This window comes from Nuphar pumila, chromosome 5, assembly GCF_984573655.1.
Source record: "Nuphar pumila chromosome 5, dmNupPumi1.hap1.1, whole genome shotgun sequence".
In the NCBI taxonomy this organism is placed as follows: domain Eukaryota; kingdom Viridiplantae; phylum Streptophyta; class Magnoliopsida; order Nymphaeales; family Nymphaeaceae; genus Nuphar; species Nuphar pumila.
Window position 1 is genome coordinate 11,809,311 of NC_143253.1, and position 20,964 is coordinate 11,830,274.

At 38.8% G+C, this 20,964-nt stretch overlaps 1 protein-coding gene across 2 annotated transcripts; it reads left to right on the forward strand.

The window, feature by feature from the left end:
- The first annotated feature begins 15,067 nt into the window (after positions 1-15,067).
- Positions 15,068-18,678, forward strand: LOC149836795 (abscisic acid receptor PYL3-like). 2 transcript variants are annotated; one of them, XR_016432060.1, is made up of 4 exons: positions 15,078-15,400; positions 16,398-16,613; positions 17,888-18,226; positions 18,336-18,678. XR_016432060.1 is itself a non-coding variant. In XM_090007123.1 (3 exons), exons 1-3 carry the CDS (start codon positions 15,281-15,283, stop codon positions 18,104-18,106), a joined length of 555 nt encoding a protein of 184 aa, XP_089863249.1. In that variant the 5' UTR covers positions 15,068-15,280; the 3' UTR covers positions 18,107-18,678. The 2 variants fall into 2 exon arrangements, 1 of the variants encoding a protein (XP_089863249.1); XM_090007123.1 differs by having other exon boundaries at positions 15,068-15,400; positions 17,888-18,678.
- The last annotated feature ends 2,286 nt before the right edge of the window (positions 18,679-20,964 follow it).

Below are 20,964 nucleotides of genomic sequence, written 5' to 3' on the forward strand. Positions count from 1 at the left end.
GGTATCTGCACAAAGGACATGACATTCACAAATGTGTGATGCCAATCAACTTTACTGGAATCAGAAAACATATGAAGGTAAGAATATTCACAATACATATTTGGGAACATCATATATACATTTATAGACATACTTCTAAAATGTAAGCAAATTTTTAGTTAAAAGTTCACATGACGTCTTCGCAAATGTCAGGATTGTTGCAAATATATAAAATGTATCTGCCGAGCTAAAACTTTTAAATTCTAGAAGGTTCAAAAGATTCACGCATTTCATATGTGAATCTCCTATGTTGAGATTCAAGTTAGCATATTCATAAATACTTTATGTGAGTATGCGAAATGTTTATGCAAATATTTTTTTTATTAAAATGTTGCAGCCTTTGGATAATGTAAGTATCTATCGTCGGTTCGCTTGTGTGAATGGTAAAAATGTTATGAAAAATTGAGAATCAGAATTTTGAGCATGGAGAGCATTTTGGCAAATTGTAAAGCATTTTCAAAATCATGCCGGACAGTATGGTCATTTTTCATTAAAACTATGCATTAGTAAGCATCACGTCACCTTGTGTTGGGACATTGCAAGTTCGAACCCCAAATGGTATCATTGTATAACTGGTAGGGGTCTGCCTAACCCCAACTTTCTCTGTCTAAAAAAAAATGTGTGCAGGAATGTAACGATAAAATTTATAGCCAATAGCAAACCTATGCATAATGAGAACCGTTTAGAACAAACTAATACATGTAATGATTTCTGTTTGGAAGTTTAAAGATGCCGAGGCCGTACAAATGCCTCCTTTTGAGGAACGAGCCTTATCATATAGTAAAAGAAATATGATATTTGATGTTCTCATTTGCATGCATAATGTTAATTCTTGTTTAGTTTGATAATTTTTTTGTTTTTAATAATTTAATTATTTGTTCACGACGCATATCACAGATTTGAGGTTTACGCCTTGCCTCGTCATAGGGATGTCTATGTGTTGGACCCGGTTCTAAGGTGCAAAGAGTCAGACACGGGCCGGACCATAGTAGATCCAACACCAAATCCAAAAGGCAAATTAACAGTATATCTGAATCTGAATTATATATACGGAGGAGGTATGGTTTAATCTGAAATCCAAAATATATATGTAAAAAAGGCTAAAAATAAGCACTTCACATGTAAAAAATTGCAATTGGATCAGATTTTAATTTGAATCCAGATTAGATCTGACCTATGTACTGATCCGAATATGAAAATAGTCCAGATAAAATTAAACAATCTCATCCAAATGCACATTTGGCCTTACTTTAGGGATCTGTATCTAGAAATAACATGTCAGGTATAGGTCAGATACCCGATTATATCCAATATAGCTATTGGCACCCATACTCTCACTGGTTCTAAGCATTTGATGAGTGTCTCTTAATTGGGTCTTAGCTTAATCGGATTTCGATTGGAATGGGAAAAAGGCAATACCATATCCGGATTTGATTAGCTAATCAAGTATATCCTAAGAGTAAATAGGCAAGATAGTTCACTGGATTTGGATAAAAAACTGCATGTAAATACCGATCTGAATATTAATTGGATTCTATTTGTTTTACACAAATGGACTAATTAATCGGATGTAGGTTTGGTTGGACATCAAACCCAAACCCGATTCATTTACATCCATACTTATCATGACTTATCTCACCTGATACCCATTCATCATTATATATTTTTTATTAGTTTCTGCGACGTCAAAACCTCATCTAAACTCTTTTCAGAACACAACATGATACTCCTGAAGACCATTTCGAGTAAAAAGGTCAAAGAGGTTGACCTAACAAAAAAGTCAAATGTAAATGGAATAGAGTATAACCATAAAAAAAATTTAATAATAAAAGAAAACCCTGGGCGATAACCAGGTCACTTAGAGGGCGTTTGTGGATTCCATTGCCGCGGAAATGGAATCGGACTCCCCCCCACGGGAACCGTTTCCGTGGAAAACCAACCTCTGGCATGTAAAACGATACACCATCTATCGAGAGTTTTCTGCGAACACTACAAGAAAAATGCTACTTAGCGACGGAAATTTGCGACGGATTTTTTCCGTCGCCAATTTGCGACGGATTAGCGAGTGAAAACTATTTGTCGCTAACGTTTGAAATATTTGCAAAATTAGCTACGGAAATATCTCCGTCACTAAAGCCGTCGCTAATTAGCGGGGGATTAGCGACAACATTTTTTCGTCGCCAAAAACACTACAAAAAGGCTAATTAGCGATGGAATTAGCGAGGAATTTTTTCCGTCCCTAATCTGTCGCTAAGTAACGACATATTAGGGACGGAAAAATTCCCTCGCTAATTCCGTCGTTAATTTTCGTCCCACCTGAGGCGCGAAATTTTCCCTCCCTCCGTTCAGAAATTTTCCTCCATTTTGTTTTTTCCTCCCGTTCGATTTAAATCATCCCCACTTGACGACTCACACAAAGAGTCGATCCCCACCTATGGAGAAGTCGCAGATGGAGCCGTTGTGGCTTCGCCGGAGCCGAGACGTCAAGGGGGCGACAAAGAGGAAGCTGTTGTTGGGGAGCCACTGGAGCCTGCCGGAGTCGCGAAGATCCACGCAGAGTCGCGAAGCGCCTGTCGGAGTCGCGAAGAGCCCGCCAGAGTCGCGAAGAGCCTGCCGGAGTCGCGAAGATGCCGTACTCGTTGCTCCTCCCCCTGCAGCTCGCGAAGATCCGCGCGGAGTCGCAGCTGAAGCTGAGCGCCCCCGCCGTGAAGCTCTTCAGTTGGTTCTCGTAGCAAACCTGGAACTTGAAGAGGAGCTCCCCCCGGAACGCGCCCCCGCCGTGAAGCTCTTTGGCTGGTTCTCGTGGCAGACCTGGAACTTGAAGATGAGCTTCCCCCGGATCCGCGCGGAGTCGCAGCCTGCCGGAACGCGCCGGTTCTGTGAAAAAAAATTGCTCCTTGTCGGAGAATGCGCCGGCTGCGAGCAATTTTTTTTTTAATTTTTTTTTTAAAAATTTAACGTCGGATTAGCGACGGATATTATCCATCGCTAATTTAAAATAGCGAAGGACTCACGATGGATCATATCCGTCGCTAATTTGTCGCAAATTAGCGACGGATTTAGCGACTAATAAGTTCTGGCACTACTTAGAGTCGAAAAATTCGCGATGAAAGTTTTTCGTCGCTAACCTGTTTAGCGACAGATTAACGATGGATTAGCGACGAATTTAGGTCGTCGCTAATCCACAGGTTTCTTGTAGTGGAAAACACAAGTTTATGTTGTTTGTGTTGTCACTGTGGACCTCCCGGAAACGCACACCCATTAATGCGTTTTTGAGAAAAAACAACCTACTTTCCGTGACACACAAACGCGCCCTTAATGAGCGCGCCCACCTGCCTGGGAGGTAAAACTGATCTGGGCTGTGGACACAGCCACCCAGCCTTTATACGTCCCCCAACTGTGGTAAAGCAACGGCAGCCTCCACGTATCAAGTATAAGTACAATTTGTTTTGGTCAAATTTTGAAAAGCAAGTGGCCAACCAAAAGCAATTAGGCAGACATAACTCTATCCTTACTGCATATATAATGAGGACTATATAACAGCCTAAGAGTAAAGATCAGATGCAATGTGATATAGCAAACTTTTAGTGTGCTGCTGCACCTTATCACCCACCATCTTTGCTTGGGTCCAAAGATATGGAGGGTGATCAGGTGCATCAGCACACTAAAATTAAGTGTGCAATCATTTGTGGTGTTTGGTTGCTTGATTGGCACATTTGTGGTGTTTAATTATCAAATTGCCTTTCATTGAACCTATTGACAGAAAAGGCATACAAGATCGATTTAGAGCTCTATGTTGAGCATAAGTCCATTACTTCACTATACCCACAAGAGCTCCACTCATTTGGTAGGGGTGAATTGTGAACATCACCAAGTTGTCAGCATGTTATGAGTTCAAAAAGCTAGCCATAGAGAGGATGCTCCTTGATGCGAGTTGGAAGTTGGATCCAGTGGGTAGTCAGACCTTAAGGATTTTATTAACCGGATCGAGGCCTGCCAATATGCGGTTTGTGATTGAGGAGGGAGGGGGCGTGTTGTTGTTCCCCTTGACCTATAGCTAAAAAAAAATAATCTGGTGACAGCATAACACTTGGTTCTTCAAGTCATACTTTATTACAATATTCAAGATTCTGGTTCAGAAGAAGGCTAAGAGCTGATAGACCTTCCCTTTTTCTAAATGAGATTAATTCTTGTTGTGGTTAGGCCGAATTTTTGTTATAGCAATGTACTTTTATGTACTAATACAGATCAAAGCTACTGCACCTGATCACCCACCATCTTTGAGAACAGGTGCAATGTGATTGCACACAATCATATTGCACTTGATCTGTCTAGTTTAGGACGCAGATCTGATGTAATTAAGAAGCATGTCATCTTATACAAGAGAACGCGGGCGGGCGTATAAGATTAGCTTGCCTTTTAGGTGTTGCATAGACCAGTCCATTGTGAGTGGTTATTATGTTTGCTTTAAAAGTTGGACATGGAACCTGGTACACTTACTAACAGGAGGGGTTGCACATTGGCCATCCTGCACTGTTGCTAAACTTCATGTGCCTAGTAACCCTACATGACCAACAACTCCTTGGTGAGGCAAATACAAAGTTTTCTGGTGATGCCGTCTTTAATGAGGGTGGATCAGGTGCAATCACATTGCAAACTTTGAGTATGCTGCTGCGCCTTATCGCCCTCCATCTCTACAGTGTGGCCTTCCAGCTGTAGGGCCCAACAGAAAATAAAGTATGACATGTGATCTTGCACCTTGTATTTAACAAAGCCTAAGAGTTGCATGTAGGGGTGGGCATCAGGTCATGCGGTAAGACAGACCAGGTTGGCCTTATGAAAAGGGGACAGTGAGAAACGTTTAAAACGGGATGACCAGCCAAATTCTCATCAGAGCATGAAAATTTTCATATTTCCAGCGTTCTTGTTGGCAAAAATACATATTTATTCGTAAGAGGGTAAAAAAATAAAAAAATAAAAGTAAAAATCACCTGTTTTTGCATGGAAAATAGCCAATAAAAATGTAAATATAGCGATAGAGTCATGATATTTACATTTTAACACAATTATGATGGTTTTTTATGTTTAAAATGGCTGCCCAATCTCTATTTTTTTTTTTGAGATATTATCAAAATATCACCAACATTTTTCACACTGAAAAAAGGATCATGTGATCGGAGCAATCATCTGGATCACTTTTTCGGCCAATCTTATGCAGGAGTTTCCATATGGATCTCATGTTTTGTCAGCTGCCAGGGCCAATGCTGTTTAATGGGATTGGTTGATGTTAATGTGTCACCAGATCCTGACCTGAAGACAGATCCAGTTACAGCATCACGTAAGGTTCACACGACAAGACCTGGACTAAACTAAAGTAGTCGTTCAAGGTCAGACAGCTAAATTGCTTTTGCCATTCAACGGATTCTTTGAGTTTTCTCGTGCTATCTTCTTTGTGAACTTAAACACGCAACTTCGATTATTTCAAAGATGTTAGTATTTTGGGTATCGATTGGTTAAAGTCAAATCAAGACTCAGACCAATTGAGTCGAGCCGAATCCAATTCCAAATCCAAATCCAAAGTTTAAATGTCAAGCTCCTTAAGAGACTTGCCCTTTGAGTAACTCTACACATTTTATGTATTTTATAAAAAAATGTTCAATATGGGACTAAAACATTTTTCATAAAATAGGTTTTTCTCATCAAGATGAATTTCTCAAAAACTATGCAAGGGGAGGGTTATATAGCCAAAGACCTTGGTTCCAAAAAAAAGTATAATTTTGAGCTAAATAATAATAATGTTAGGAAAATTCGACTCTTTTTCAAATAATAGGCAAAAAGGTGGGCCCCACAAAGCATAAAAGCCAAAAAAAGTGTGGAGGGATGCTGAAGGAACACAAACAAAAATTGGTGGAGAGATTCCGATAGAGGGCCACTACAAAGTAAACAAAAAAAATGCTTGCCTACTTCCCAAACCCGATAGTGCATTGATCTTATTGAGATAACCTAGTGTGATTCCAAAGGGAAGGTCCCTTTCATGGCTTTTGTCATTGTGGATGGACGTACCAATCACAATTTGGACCGTTGAGATTTTAATTAAATGGCCCTATGTTTAACGAAAGGTCACACCTCATGTAACCCTTTGTGCTCAACCAACCATTTTTTAGTCAAATTGATTTCACTTACCAATAAAGTATGAAAATATTGTAATAGAGCGCTCTTATTTTTATTGTGCAGTATTTACTAGGGGTGGCAAAACCTGACACGACCCGCCAACCCGCCTCTTAGGCGGGTTCGGGTTTGGAAAAAATGAACCCGTTTAATAAACGGGTCGGGTTCGTGTTAGGGGTATGCCAACCCGCCAACCCGCCTGACCCGTTTAATAAACGGGTTAGGCGGGTGGGTCGTCCCGCCAACCCGACTCGCCGACCCGCCAACTCGTCTGCCAACCCGCCAACCCGACCTGCCAACCCGATCTGTCAACCCGCCAACCCGACCCGGCAACCTAACCCACGAACCTGAGAACCCGTTTACCCGACCCAACCCATTTATTAAATGGGTTGGCGGGTCGTGTCGGGTTACCCGTTTATTAAACGGGTCGGGTTCGTGTTTGCCACAGCCGACCTGTTTAATAAACGGGTCGGGTTCGGGTTGAGGTATGCTGACACGCCAACTCGCCAACCCGACCTGATTGCCACCCCTAGTATTTACCATTATATCGACAAAAAATGAGTCAAACTTTTTTTAGTTGATTAAAAAATTCTCACACTAAGTATTTTTTTTTATTTTTTTTTGGTTAAGCCAAGAAAAAACCCATCAGTGAAAACCTAGAGGTCCTTCCTGACCCCAAGAGGTGTGTAAACCATAGTGATAAATACCGTGAGATTTATGAAAATCTCGTGTTATTATCATCGCAAGAAATTACTTGAACGTTTTAAACGGTAATTTCTTGCAATATATTCAAAATATCATGATTTTTTGTCAAAACATAAATATCATGATTTAAATGAGATATTTTTATCATGAAAAAAACCATGTAGTTTTTATTTTAAATATTTTTATTTTTATTTCCTTATAAAAGTTAATTTATATATTTTTAATCTATTTTTTGTTGTAAAAAACCATGCAAGATTTTTAAAAAATATCAAAACAATGTGTTTTTGACTGCCGATATTTTTTCAATTTTAACTTTTGTCACTATGGTGTACACCTAGCTTTGGCTTGTGCACGAATGTCCATGACGTGGTTCGAACTCAGAATATAGGTACGCACTGTGCCAACACCCTCACCCGCAACCATGGAAGCAGGTCCATCACCTTGTGTATTTACATTTTTCAGATATTTATTTACACGAAGAAACCACCACCAGGATCAGAGACGTAGCTGCATTAGCTCTGCCTGCCGTACTTACGATTACAGCTCTTGCAGTGTAAAACTTCATGGGTTATTGCTTTATAACAAAGAACATCTTAATCATTTTTTTTTTTTGGATAGGCAAGCTGGGTTAGGCAAACCCCTACAATTGGGTTTTGAACTTGCAACATCCCAACACAAGGTGACCTTCACTAACTGTTCCTACCACACAAGCCGAGTATCTCCCATAGTTATCCAAACTATGTCAAAAACACGTTCTAGCTTTTCCATTTTCAAAAACGAAAAAACAATTGAAACTCTGTCTTTGTCAAAAAAAACAGGCAACAAAAAATAACATGTTCTTTTGAGCGAAGCATTTAAAACACGAAAATTTATATTTAACCAAAATACTTAAAAAAAAAAGTCAATTATGGATCCAATTGGATCGGATCTTATGTTCAGATAATAATGATTCTTGAGTCCTATATATCCTAACTTCATAGAAAATTAAATCTCATATCTATGTTCATTTTTTGAACCCCTTTTTATAAAATTAAAACAGTATGAACTTTTTACTGATTTTTTTGTGACTCGTTTTTTTTTATGACGTTTTTCCAGACATTTTTGTGAATGTGAAAAGTTTCACATAACGTATTCAATATTTAACGTTTTTTTGTCATTTCACGTCTTGCTAACTATGCCATCTCTTCCATTTTATCATATTTAATCAACAAAATTGCTAAAAGTGAAAAAAAAATATTAACAAGCGAAAATTTGATTGGTTATTTCATCAATGTATAGTAGAAGAATAATTGGTCACTCCAACAAAAACCATTTTTAATCGTTTATTCAATTCTTTATTTTCTATCAAGAAGTTTTTTGTGCTAGTAACTAGTGTAAGAAAAAATCTCATATCTATAAGGATGATGATGATAAATATAAAGACTATGAGTGGTGGTGACGATGAAATAAAGAAAAGAAGACAAAAAAAAAGAAAATTGTATTGATGATCATGATGAATATAAAATAATTATCTAAAAGGAAAAAGGACATATGGTTGAAGGTTACCCAATCATAACCATTTATTCAAACCTAACCAAAAAAATCAACCTACCTAGAAACCTCATTGATCTAGGTTAGCTAAAAACCTACGTTCTCTTTGTATCATCTATATGCAACCTCAGTTTGGAGTTGCTAGTGATCAAAGTTTTAATTTTGCATTACAAGAAAGCATCATAACTAGTAGGGGTCGGACTAACCCCATGCTTGCCTTTAAAAAAAAAAAAATTGTACAATTTGTAGGACCTTCCCCAAAGTGATACTTGGGGTTAAATCTTGCCAAAGTGACCTTTAGGGCCCATTTGCATAGCTCAAACACGGCGTTGTTTCCATGAAAATAACAGTTTTTACATGGGCCATGCAGATCCAAGTCCCACAGGGTTGGTCAGACTTCATTTCAGCAGCGAGAAGCTGTACGCGGAACAATATGCAGTCTCTTTCTTTTGCAGTTAGACAAATTATCTAAGGAGGGTAGATCAGGTGCAATGTGATTGCATACTTTTTGGTGTGCTGTTTGCACCTGGTCACCTACTAATTTCTGTTGGGCCCTACAGCTATCGAGGCAAGATCAGGTGCATTCACATTGCACAAATGCAATGTGCCGCTGCACTAGATCACCCTCCATCTTCTGTTGTACTACCTGTCATAGTGGGGAACAACAGATGGATGGTGACAAGCACACTGAATTTGTGCATTATGATTGCACCTGATCCCATCACTAGCTGATAGACTGTATCTCAAAGATCGAGGGTGACCAGGTGTATCACTGACTAACCTTATCCCCCCTCTTACCTATTTTTCCTTCAACAATCAACTAGAAAAAAAGCAAAACAGAAAAGAAGAGAAATATAAACTCGGGTCCCTCTTTTAGCTGTTATTTGAAGATAAGAAGTATGAAATGTTGGGGTTTTATTTCAAATTATTGAGTTAGAACTAGTTTTATCTAATTATTATCCTACATATACCTAATTAAGTTAGCTTTTACTAGGCATTTCACTTCTTTAAAAAAGTTTAGTCCTATGAAGAGAATAATGTTATACCCATCGAATCGAATTTATATAGGGTAGAGTTATTTTCATAAGCAAAAGCTTATTGACCTTGAATTTTGACTTTGGACTTGGACTTGGATTTGGGTTTGAGTTTTGATTTGATCTTAACCATTTTTTTTTAGTTGGAATGGTTTCATCCCCAAGTCTTTGACCAGCCCTTAAATTTTTGTTGGACCATTTTTTTTTACCTTGACTTGGTCTAGTGGGCTATTTGAGCCACCCTTGACTACGACGTGAACCTGCCTAACATTCTTGCATAGCCCATTGAATGCTCCAACACCCCCTAGATGCCCTCTTTATTCTAGGCTCATTGACTGTACCCCTTAGATTTGATAGTGTTATTCTCGACCCTTTGACTGTCTTTTCTATCCGTTGATTGTAACTCATCCTCTTCTAACTGTTTGGACTCACTTATTGCACATTATGGGTCTTGATTGCTAACTATTGAGTTGTGGCCTTATATACAGTAGACCTTTTTCATTCTCTCTGAAGTCTTTTTAAGCACTCATTTTTTTCCTCTCTCTTTTGGGCTCTTAGGCTTTTTAGCTTGCCCTCACCCCCTCTCTCCATCTCTTAGTGAGTTTAGTTTTTAACTTAGTCAATAGTCTGTCTAGTTAAAGCCTAGAGTCTCACTGGTTTGAGTGAAGAGGCTATTTAAGGTAGTTCATGTCGAGTTTTTCGGACTCACCCGGTACTAAGGCGTGGATGAAAGTTCAGTTATATCTTGGAAACAAAGTTGCATAAATACCCATTGCACTAAGAACTATCATAAAATATTTCATGTTATTTATTGCATAGAATATATATAATGTTTATTTCTTACACTTAAAGTTATATATGTTTTATGTATTACACTTAAAAAATTCATATGTATATTCTATGCATTCTTTTCTTTATATATTACACATAAAATATATACATATTTTATTTATACGAGCTCACTTGAGTTGAGTTAAGCCGAACACCCTGTGTTCGAGCTTGTCTCATTTAAGCTAAATGAGTCACTCGTAGCTCAGTTCAACAATTATACGAATCAATCACAAACGAGTTCATGACGAGCCAAATCGAGCTCAACTGTTGGATTTGTTTACCAACCTTAGTGGTAGGGAAAGAATAGTTAGGTTCAATTTAGTTTGTATGAGATGATGACTCCATCGTCAAGTATAACAACTTTTAAAAGTTAGGGGTATATTTAGGGTACGTTTGGTTGTGTTTTTAAAAAGTATAAATACTATTTAGAAGAGATTCATTTTTAAAACCTTTTAAATTTTATGAGACTTCACTAGAAAGTGAATGCGACACAAATGAGATATACTTTTTAAATCTCACTTTTGAAGTTTTTTTCCAATATGAAGCTTGTTTTTTTAAATTCTGTGCCACAAAAGTTTTATATTTAGTTGCTTTTAAATGAGATTCACTTTTAAATCTATTGTCATTCAAAATCACATGAGATGCAACCGAATGTTATCCGAATTGAAAAAATAATTATATTTAATTTGAATGTTATCCGAATTGAAAAATAATCCAAATAAGAAAATCCAGGTTTACCGACAGGGGCTCTGTGTGGTTGGTAGGAGCTGTCAGTGCAGTCTCCTTGTGGTGGGACGTTGCAGGTTCAAAACCCAGTGGTAAGTTGAATAGTAACTGGTGGGGTCTGCCTAACCCATCCTGCCTTTAAAAAAAAATCAAATTTGAATTAAATGCACCTTTGTTGACCATTTGCACCCATTTAGGGGAGTGATTGACATGGCAAAAGTGATGAATGTGTTTATTCTTGAACTCGCATTAGGTTTTGTGTCAGGATATGGTATTAGCCACATCCCATCTGAATCTGAACCGTTTACATCCCTACCTACCGGACAGTAAGCGATGCAAATAGATCGGATATTTGATCCAAAATCTGACGTTATTTTTGGATTAGAATTCTTAAAGCAAGACTGGAACGTGCATTTGAATTTAATTAAGATTTGCTGAATCAGATTATTTTGGCGACGATTTGAATCGATATCTTTTGTCAGATGTAATTCAGATTCAGATCAAAACCCAATCTGATTGCATCTTTTTATAAGAGGAGAACTTATCTTTAATCTTTTTACCAGTTTTAGTATTAACATATATACTTTGGGATCCAGATTCGACCCTACATCATTGATTTGGTTCTGGACTCGGTTCCACATGAACACTTTGCATTTTGGATTCAGATTTAGATATGACATGATCCATCACACTCTTGCGGAAGGAAAGCTATGTCACTTTTGACTAGCAAGTTTGATATTTTTTTTGGAAAATAAGGCATGAGGATATGATTTTTGTAATCAATAAAAACTAATTTATTGACATTTTAATGTTAAAAAATAGTTTATTGAAATAAAAATTTTAAAATTTAAAATATTATCCATAATCCTTGTTCACTTGTCCAAGTGTGTCCACTCATGTCACCTGGACACACCACCAAAATAGCATGTCCTTGTGGCATACAAAGAAAGTTAACGATTGGTCCTCATTGTCACCTAGATGTAAATTGATCCTAGCCATCCATCCAGATGCATCATCTGGGCAACTAGGATTGACATGGGATCATTTGTATCCTATATCAAAAAATGTGATCAACTATTACAATCTTATTTATTATTTATTACTTTTTTATAACTAAAATATGAATTTCTTTTCTTTTTTAGATTTTATTTATTTATTTTATTATATATGTATTTTATTATCTAAATATGTGTAATTATTTTCTTACTTTAAAATTTTTAAGTGTTTAAATGCAGATTTTTTTTTAAATATTTGCTTTGTCAAGAATCAAGATATAACAAGCCCAGGATAGGCTTGGTTGGGGTAACTTGTGAATGCCACCAAATTGACAAGACATCACAAGCTCGAAACCCATGAGTAGCCTCTACTCCTCAATGAGTAGAAAGAACATCAAGGGTTTAATAAAAAATCATAGAGTTCATGCCAAAAAGTTTTTTCTTGAATTATAAAAAAATCAAAATATAGTCGAGAATAATATTTGAAAGTAAATAATAATAATAATAATAATAATAAAAAGCAGGGACCAAAGCGGGCCCACAAAGTCAAATTGGCCTTTTCGGTCGTTCATAAACCAGCAAAATCTGTCACGGCACCGAGGATGCGCACTAGTGGCCTTCTCTCAGGTGGGACCCACCTGAGAAGGTTTAGGACAAACCTATGTCCCCTCACCTTTCTCATAAACCACCACCATGCCCTCTGCAAGTCGCTAACCGAATAAGCGGGCCCCACATTGGGAGTATGCGGTTCTGAGGTGTGAAATTACCATAAGGCAAATCGCCTCTTCCCTCAAAGACCAAACTTGATAGTAGATACTGCAGTTAGGGATGTCAATGGATCAGGTATATCCGATATCAGACCCGACTCTGAATCCGATTATTGGATTTGGTCAAGGAAAAAACTGAATTCGGTTAGTAATCGGAATTGGATTTGGTTTAGGATTTCGTGATCGAACCCAATGACCGGATACCTGATCCCAATGGATATTTGAATTTCGATCACATGTATTTCTTTTTGTTTTTTTTATATTAGATTTTTTCATCTGAATCCGAGTCTGATTAACCAACCAATATCCGATTAGTCGGGTTTGAAATTGGCTATATCGGAACTGAATAATAACAATAAAAAAATACTGGCTCTTTTTACTGTCAAGTGGTGCAAATAGATCATATATAATTGGACATCCGATCTAAGTTGGGTGTATTATTTCTAGATTCAGATTCTTAAAGTAGAATTTCAATGTGCATTCAGCTCAGATTGTATGTTCAATTGAATGATTTCAAATTTGGATCAGTATTTTTAAGTTGGTTTTAGTTTGGATTCGGATCAAAATCATATCCAGTTGTATTTTTTTTCATATTATATATATATATATATGTAACTTGCTTTATTCTTCTTTATTACCAAATTTAGCATTATAGTATATATTTCGGGTTCAAATTCAACCTTGGGAATGGTTGGAATTCAACCTTCATGTCACTTATTGGATCTAAAAGTAAAGGAAACAAGAGGGAAATGAGCGAGAAGAACAAAAGAGAGTAAAAAAATAAGTAATAACATGAGAAACGAAAATGAGTAGAAAACAAAAAGAATGTTTTATATATATATATATATAGAGAGAGAGAGAGAGAGAGAGAGAAGTTTTTTCCACAAACAGGAAGCAAGTTTTCCCAATGCTTTAGTTTGCGTGGCACTTCTCTTCTAAGGAAGTCACTTTCCGTAAATATGATTCACACTCTTAGAGGGTGTTTGACTTGCACCTGTTCGCCCTTTATCTTGGGAACAGTACCGGTCAGGTGTGGGAATCAAGACCTAATGGAGGGCAATCGGGTGCTTAATACACAAATTTTTGTACAATCATATTGCACTCGATCCAGACTAGTGTTTGATTGCACTGATGACGATTGCACTTATCTCTTTTCAAACATGTAAGGGCGAGAACAAAACGTGTAGAGTTGATGGGGGTAGAGGTAGGGATGACAATGAATAGAGAAAAAACAGAGCCCAGCCTGCCTTGCCTTATTTGGACCGGGGATGAAGGGCATGAAATGGGAATGGAGGCCGGGATGAAGGTTAAAATCCATTCCCATGCAAGGATGGACTTACGTCCCGATACCCCTGTCCCCGTCCCCATCCCCAATCCTTTTAAGGAATGACAATAAAATGAAGAAAAATGGAGCCTCGCCCCCTCACCCCCCCTTTGGACTGGGGGTGGAGGACATGAAACAAGGATGAAGGCGAGAGTGGAAGTTAAAATCCATCTCCATGCAGGGATGAAGGTGGGGGTGGAGACCTTATCCCCTGCCCCCGCCCCGGTCCATTGCCATCGCTAGGGTGGGGCCCTCACTTTTGCATCTCAAAATTTTGGCCATATTAGTGTCCAGGCAGTCCGAAATCAAATAACAGACTAAATGGAAATAGTTGATTTTCTGACATTACAATTGGGGGTGTCAATGGGTAGGGTTTGTTTTGGATTGAGATGAGACTAGAGCCAACTCTGATTTTTGGGCATGGTATAAGGTTTGGATATGAGTCTAATCATATTCATCATAAGAAAAACCATACCCAGATCCTATGAAAACTATTTTAGCCGTACCCGCTAAAATAATATTTTTATTATTTTTTACATTAAAAAAATTATAGGTCTTAATCAAAACTTGGGTCAGGCCCGGGTCTGGTATAAAATTTCACAAACTATACCCTGTCGGGACCCAGATCTTAATTGGGTCTTGTCATTTATCACCGTACCCAAACCCTACCTTATAGGGTTTGGTACAGGTCGGGTCTGGGTATACCTGACCGGTTGACACCCTTAATCACAATCGATTGTCTTGATACACGACAAAATTCCCGTCCAAATCTACACCGTGATGCACGTTCACAATCCTGGATCACAAGATCAAGATCCATGGTAATTTGGACCTGTCCAGCATCTGATCTGACGCCAAGTAGAATGCATGGGGTAGAAAACAAAACACATTTATTAGTTTAATTAATGGATTTGATTAATAAAAGTAGAAGAAGAGGATACATTTGAAGGGAGAAGGCACTTTATTCACGTATGAACATAAGAGCAGAGGAAGAAAGGGACAGTTTAAAAGGATCGATTCTGGGGAAGACGGACGGTTTTGCAGAGCGACTACTCTGGTTTTCCGGCAGGTTGGGAGGGCAGTTTTGGTTCTGGATCGCTTCTTCCCGTTGGTGGATTATGGTGGTGGCGGAGGGAGGGAGATAGAGAGCGATGAGTGTTAATGGGTGAAGCATGCTACAAGATGGAAGCGGAGTACATAAGGAGGCGCCACAAGCACGAGATCTCGGATAACCAGTGTACTTCGGTTGTCGTTAAGCATATCAAAGCTCCCGTCCATCTGGTAATCTGATTTTTTTTTTATCTTTCTTTTTGTGTTTTTGTTCTAGTTTTTATTGGGCTTTTGTTTTAGATCCCTCTTCTGTTATTTCTTGATTCTCTTCTTTTTCTCCGTTTGTGTGACTGATTCGACGTTTCTTTTGGCCCCAAAGATCCTGGACTTTGGGAGTCTTGAGGGCGAATTTTAAGTTTATTTCTTTTTTTCTCTTTTTCTAGTATTTTTATGTGATTGTTTCTTACCGATTAGAAAAGAAGTTTTTTTTTTTCATTTTGTGAATCAAGATTGGTTTGTTCTTTTTCTTCACCCCCATTTTTCTTTTTCTAAGGAGAGGATTTTGTCTAGTTTGTTCTCCGATTGTTTCGGACGATTTTGTTTTTCGGGTTCTTTCTTCCCTAAATCGTTCTTGATCCACTCAGAATGTGCGAGTAGCGCGATAAAGATGTGGAGATTTTGATGTGCTAGTATGTCCTTCTTGTAAGTAGGAGTTGTTTCTGGATTTGTGTCTATTATGTTCTGATGAAAAATTTTCATGGTTCAATCGAGAGAGTTGAATTCTGTGGGAGTCATCTTGTTCCTTGATGCCTTTATATCTTTGCTTCTGTTTCTCCTTTTTCTTAAGGATTCATTTGCATTTTGATAACTGTATGGTTATCAACGACATGTTTGTTGGTTTCTCTTTTGGTTTTTATGATTCAAGAAAGAGTCATGCTTGCGCTTGTTTTGACTACATTTATATCCTCTATTTCCTATTTTCACAGTGCTGTAGTCACAAATCTGTTGGGGTTTCTTTCAATCTTTATCAAGATGTGTATGGGGTTGTCTTGATTTCAAATCCTCTAGTTCTTTTTTTTCCCTTTGCTTCTTCTTCTGTTGATGAATTAAGCACATGAGGGACAAAATTAAACGCTGAAAAAATCTCTGGTTCGGAAGAGGTCTCTACGGTCATGGTGTACAATTACTCACTTTCCTACTTTTCCTAATGATGTAAAAAAATGTACAGGTTTGGTCTCTTGTGCGGAGGTTTGATCAACCGCAGAAATACAAGCCATTCATCAACAGGTGCGTCGTTCGTGGCGATCTGACAATCGGCAGCGTGAGGGAAATTAATGTGAAATCTGGCCTTCCAGCAACCACAAGCACAGAGAGATTAGAACTTCTTGATGATGATGAACACATCCTGAGTGTGAGGATTGTTGGAGGCGACCACAGATTGAAGGTAAAGAGTTCCAGAACACGTCTTTGTTGGCTCTCTTTTCTTCTCTTTCAACAGAAGTTTGTTGTATACAACCTAGTAACTTTCTGGAATTTATTGTAAATCTGTTGTGTCTCAACTTCAATGAAATTTAATGGTCCTTTCTATTTTTTATGGAATTGGGGAACAGGGGAGCTCTTTCATACTCTAGGTATGTAAAATTGATTTGAATTTGCTTGACAGAAAATGAGTTTTTTGACTGGAGAATTAGATTTCTGTTGGACGCCATTGGGCAAGAAATGGTCCAGCTTTATCTCTTCTTGGTCTGTTTCTGTCACCTTGAGAAATGGAAGATGGGATTCAATTTTTGTGTGCAGCAGATTTAGTTTAACCAAGAGTGGTTGCTTCTGCTCTAACCTTCATTTCCTTGTTCCTCATATAGGTTGTAAAGGTTGTCCGTGACAAGGCATGTTCTTCACCTGATTGCTTCCTGCTGGAAACCATATTTTTGTTTCCTGTGTAGATCAAAATCTTTTTAAAAATCAGTTCTATGTTACACTTTGAAAATTGTATATGGAATGGAATGTTGTTTGGTATGAGCATACTGTTAATATTCCTGAACCAGCTGAAATAAACAGGCTCTTGAACCTTTTTATATAGTGACTATGAAGTCCATTTTACTTTTGTTAGTATGATGTAAAAAGAGATCTTTTAGCTTTATAAGTTAGATTGTTTAGCGAAGAAACCTTCTTATTTTGGTGCACTCGCTGCATGGTCTTATGTGATAAAGAAATCAGCTTGATAACGTGCTATAATAAATTGATTTTGGATGCAAAATTGGCATCTATCATCAATTTTGCAGTTGATTTTATTTCTCCCCTTCTAAAAGTTTCAAGATTAAAAAAGACATTGAAATATGTTTCCAGTTATTTTTTTTAGTCCAACCATCTCAGAACTTTGCTTGTTCTCATATCTGTTACCCACTGTAGAACCAAATCAGTATGGATTTCACAAAAGATGTTCATAGGAGCTGCAGAGTAACCGTGGATGGTAGGATCTGAAAATTCACATCTCAATCTGTACTTCCCATTTAGTAATTGATGGTAGAAGATGATGTCAAATATAATTTTTCTATGCAAGATTGAGAATAAATCAGATGACCTACTTTGAAGTGATCATTTTCAAATTGGGTGGGGAAACTGGCCATATCGAATTGTAGCTATTTTGAGTTCAACTGCTGGATGCATCATGTGAAGCCCTGAGAAAGAACTGACCATTTTTCTTTTGGGTGTCTGCAGAACTACACCTCTGTGATCACTCTGCATCCAGAGATCATCGATGGGAGGCCGGGTGTGCTGGTGATCGAGTCGTTTGTTGTGGATGTTCCAGAAGGAAACACAAAGGATGAGACCTGTTACTTTGTCGAGGCTCTCATTAAGTGTAACCTCAAGGCGCTCTCGGAGATCTCGGAGCGACTTGCAACGCAGGACAGAACAGAACCCATTGATCGCATGTGAGGTTATTAGAAGAGGGAGGGGAAGACGGTGGAACAAAGGGAGTGTGGAGCTGAGATCGATGCCAAGAGCACACCATGCACGGAAACTGTGAGCCTGAGCTTTCTTTGAAACCAAAAGTTGGTGTCTGTTTGATTCCATTTCTATCGTTTTTTTTTCTGTTTTTCAATTCCAAACTCTTGTTTTTGTCTGTTAGTGCTGAAAATTTCCGGTGCTGTTCATGTGTTTTCAGTAGCTCATGGGAAAAGAGGAAAAGAGAGGGAGAAGAGAAAAAAAAGTGAGATCTCAATGAATGAAAACTGTGTCAGAGTACATGGTCGAGGGTGTTGGCTTTGGTCTCACAGGAACCATTTATCTACTCTATTATGTAAATATCTCCAGTTTTCTTTCTGTTTTTCCGTTGAATCATTTTGTTGCTGTTGTGGTGTTCATCAAATGACTTTAGGAGTAACCTAATAGGTGCTATTCTTTAGATATGATAGGTGTTTTATCTTGAGATAACATCTTCATCAAGCCTTATCCACACTACATGCAGTCTGTCTCTATCTTGAGATATTGGGGCCATTATTTTATTATATATTTTTTTGGGTTGTGAACCTGGGAGATTTTTTTATTTTATTTTATAACCTGAAGAAACCACTCCCGGCACGCCTGGTTACGCTGGCTCAGCCTAACAATTCCTTGTGCCGCAGCGTAAAAGTGTGGGCTAGGATCCCTGCCCCAGGGCCTATGCTGCGCATTGGCTTCCGCAGAGTGACCTGAGTGACAATGCACATATGAGAATCAAACCTTGACTGTCCTTCTAGCAGCCAAAGCCTTCCACCCCACTGGGCCAACCTCCCTTGGGGCGAGAGATTGAAAACAGAAAAAATTGAAGAGTTTGGATTCATTGAAGATGACAACTGGACAAACAGTGTACGACCATATGAGCTTCCAACTTACAGCGTTCTGCAAGAAAAAAAAAATCAAAATTTGGTCATTTTAATGGTATCCAATCAAACAGTTAATTGTCCAAGTGTACGACCTGCTAAGAACTTGGATGATTCATTTAATACTTTTCTGCCCTCTTAGCTTTTTTTTTTGAATTTCTTGTTTGCAGCCTTAAAGTGAAGTGGAAAAGACAAAAAAGAGGGAAAATGTGTTTATTCCTTCTCGGGGTATATTTGATTGTTTTACAAAAATTAAAATCAATCACATGAGATTTGTAATCTCATGAGATTCAAAATCATGTGATTTCAATTCTCATGTTCATTTCCCTGAGATTCACCTAAAAAAACAGAAATAGAGCAGGGGGTTATCGGAGGAGCCCTTCTGGTGAGCGCCACCTCGGCTCAACCCTAGGAAGGTGATTGTCAAGACCCCTCCCAAAAAAGGAGGCTGAAACAGGGTTTCACTCTTGTCTAGGTTGAATGGAGGGCATGGAGCTCGCTGGAGGTGGCAAGTTCCACCTGCCTCAACTCTTTCCCAGCGGCTGCAGCAACTCCAACTTAAAAAAAAAGATGGGTTGAAACAGGGGCTCCGTGCCTCAAGTGTGCTCTCCCTGTCTGGGTTGTGTCTGGGTTGAACGGAGGATAGTGGAGCTTTCCTCCGGCGTACTCTCCACCTGCTTTGCCGCTTCCTGGCTATTGCAGCAACCCTAACCCTCTCAAAAAAAAAAATTTGTATTTGAACTCTGACAACCAACTCTGTTCTTTTATGGCACTTCTCTGGCGAGCTTGATGTACGTAGAGTGATGAGCCTGCTTTGCCCCAACCCACGGTTTGTATGAGGCGAAGAAGAAGAAACTCAAATGTTCACCTTTTTGTAGAGTAGGGGCCCGTGAGATGTGATGTCGAATCACATGCTCCATTTTTTTATTTTCTTATGTTTGGTTGGTCAAATGAGTGGGCGATTTTCATTTGACTGAACCAAACATGCCCTTAGTTTTTTGCTCCATTCATGGTCATTGTAGTTGTGGAAAAAGTTGGAATAATCTGGGAACAGAACCTAGAATGGGATGGATAGTTTTGACAGTGGACTGGGGGAAACAGGGCCCTGCCCCACCTTACCCCGTTTGGACAGGAGATGGAGGACATGAAACGGGGATGGAGGTTAAAATCAAAACTCATGCGGGAATGGAAGCGGGGATGAACTTACGCTTCCCCCGCCCTGCCCTCGATCCCTGTCTTACCCCACCCCAGCCCGTCCCCGATTCTTATTTAGAAATGGCAGTGGACTGAGGGAAAACAGGGCCCCGCCCCACCTCACCGCGATTCTTATTCACAGAGAAAATGCATTGTTTCAGTGGAATCATTTCCATGGTGGGTGTGGGGGGACTCTGTTTTCGCGGAAGGAAGCTCCCTGCGTGATGCAAATGCCTCCTTGAGATGAACGACATCTACGGAACATATATTAATGTTTCTCTACCAGCCGTCCTGTTAGGATCTTGGTGGTTTAAGAGCTTGACTTTATGCACCTTAATCACCTTAGAGTTTTTAGTATATTGGTTAAGTAACTAACATTTGGTACCCTAGCAACATTACCTGGAACAGATCCGTCTTAAGATGAAAAAAACTATTTGGCAGCCGAGGACATTAGCTGTGGTGTGGTGAGTTGTGAAGATTTAAGGGATTGCCTTTAAGCACTTACTACACGGTATTTTGGACTTGAGATGAGAGGACAGGAGAGAGAAAGGATGGAGAGAAAAGCTGCAGCGTATTTGTGGAATCTGAACGGGTTGATTGTCTCACTCCGACAACGTGCTGAGCAATTAATGGTCACAACGGTTTCTGATCGCCTTTGAATTCTCAGTAGATGAGAGTAAGAGCGCCATGTGATTGATCTGTGGTCCTTGCTGATGAGTCAAGAAACATCCGTTTCAC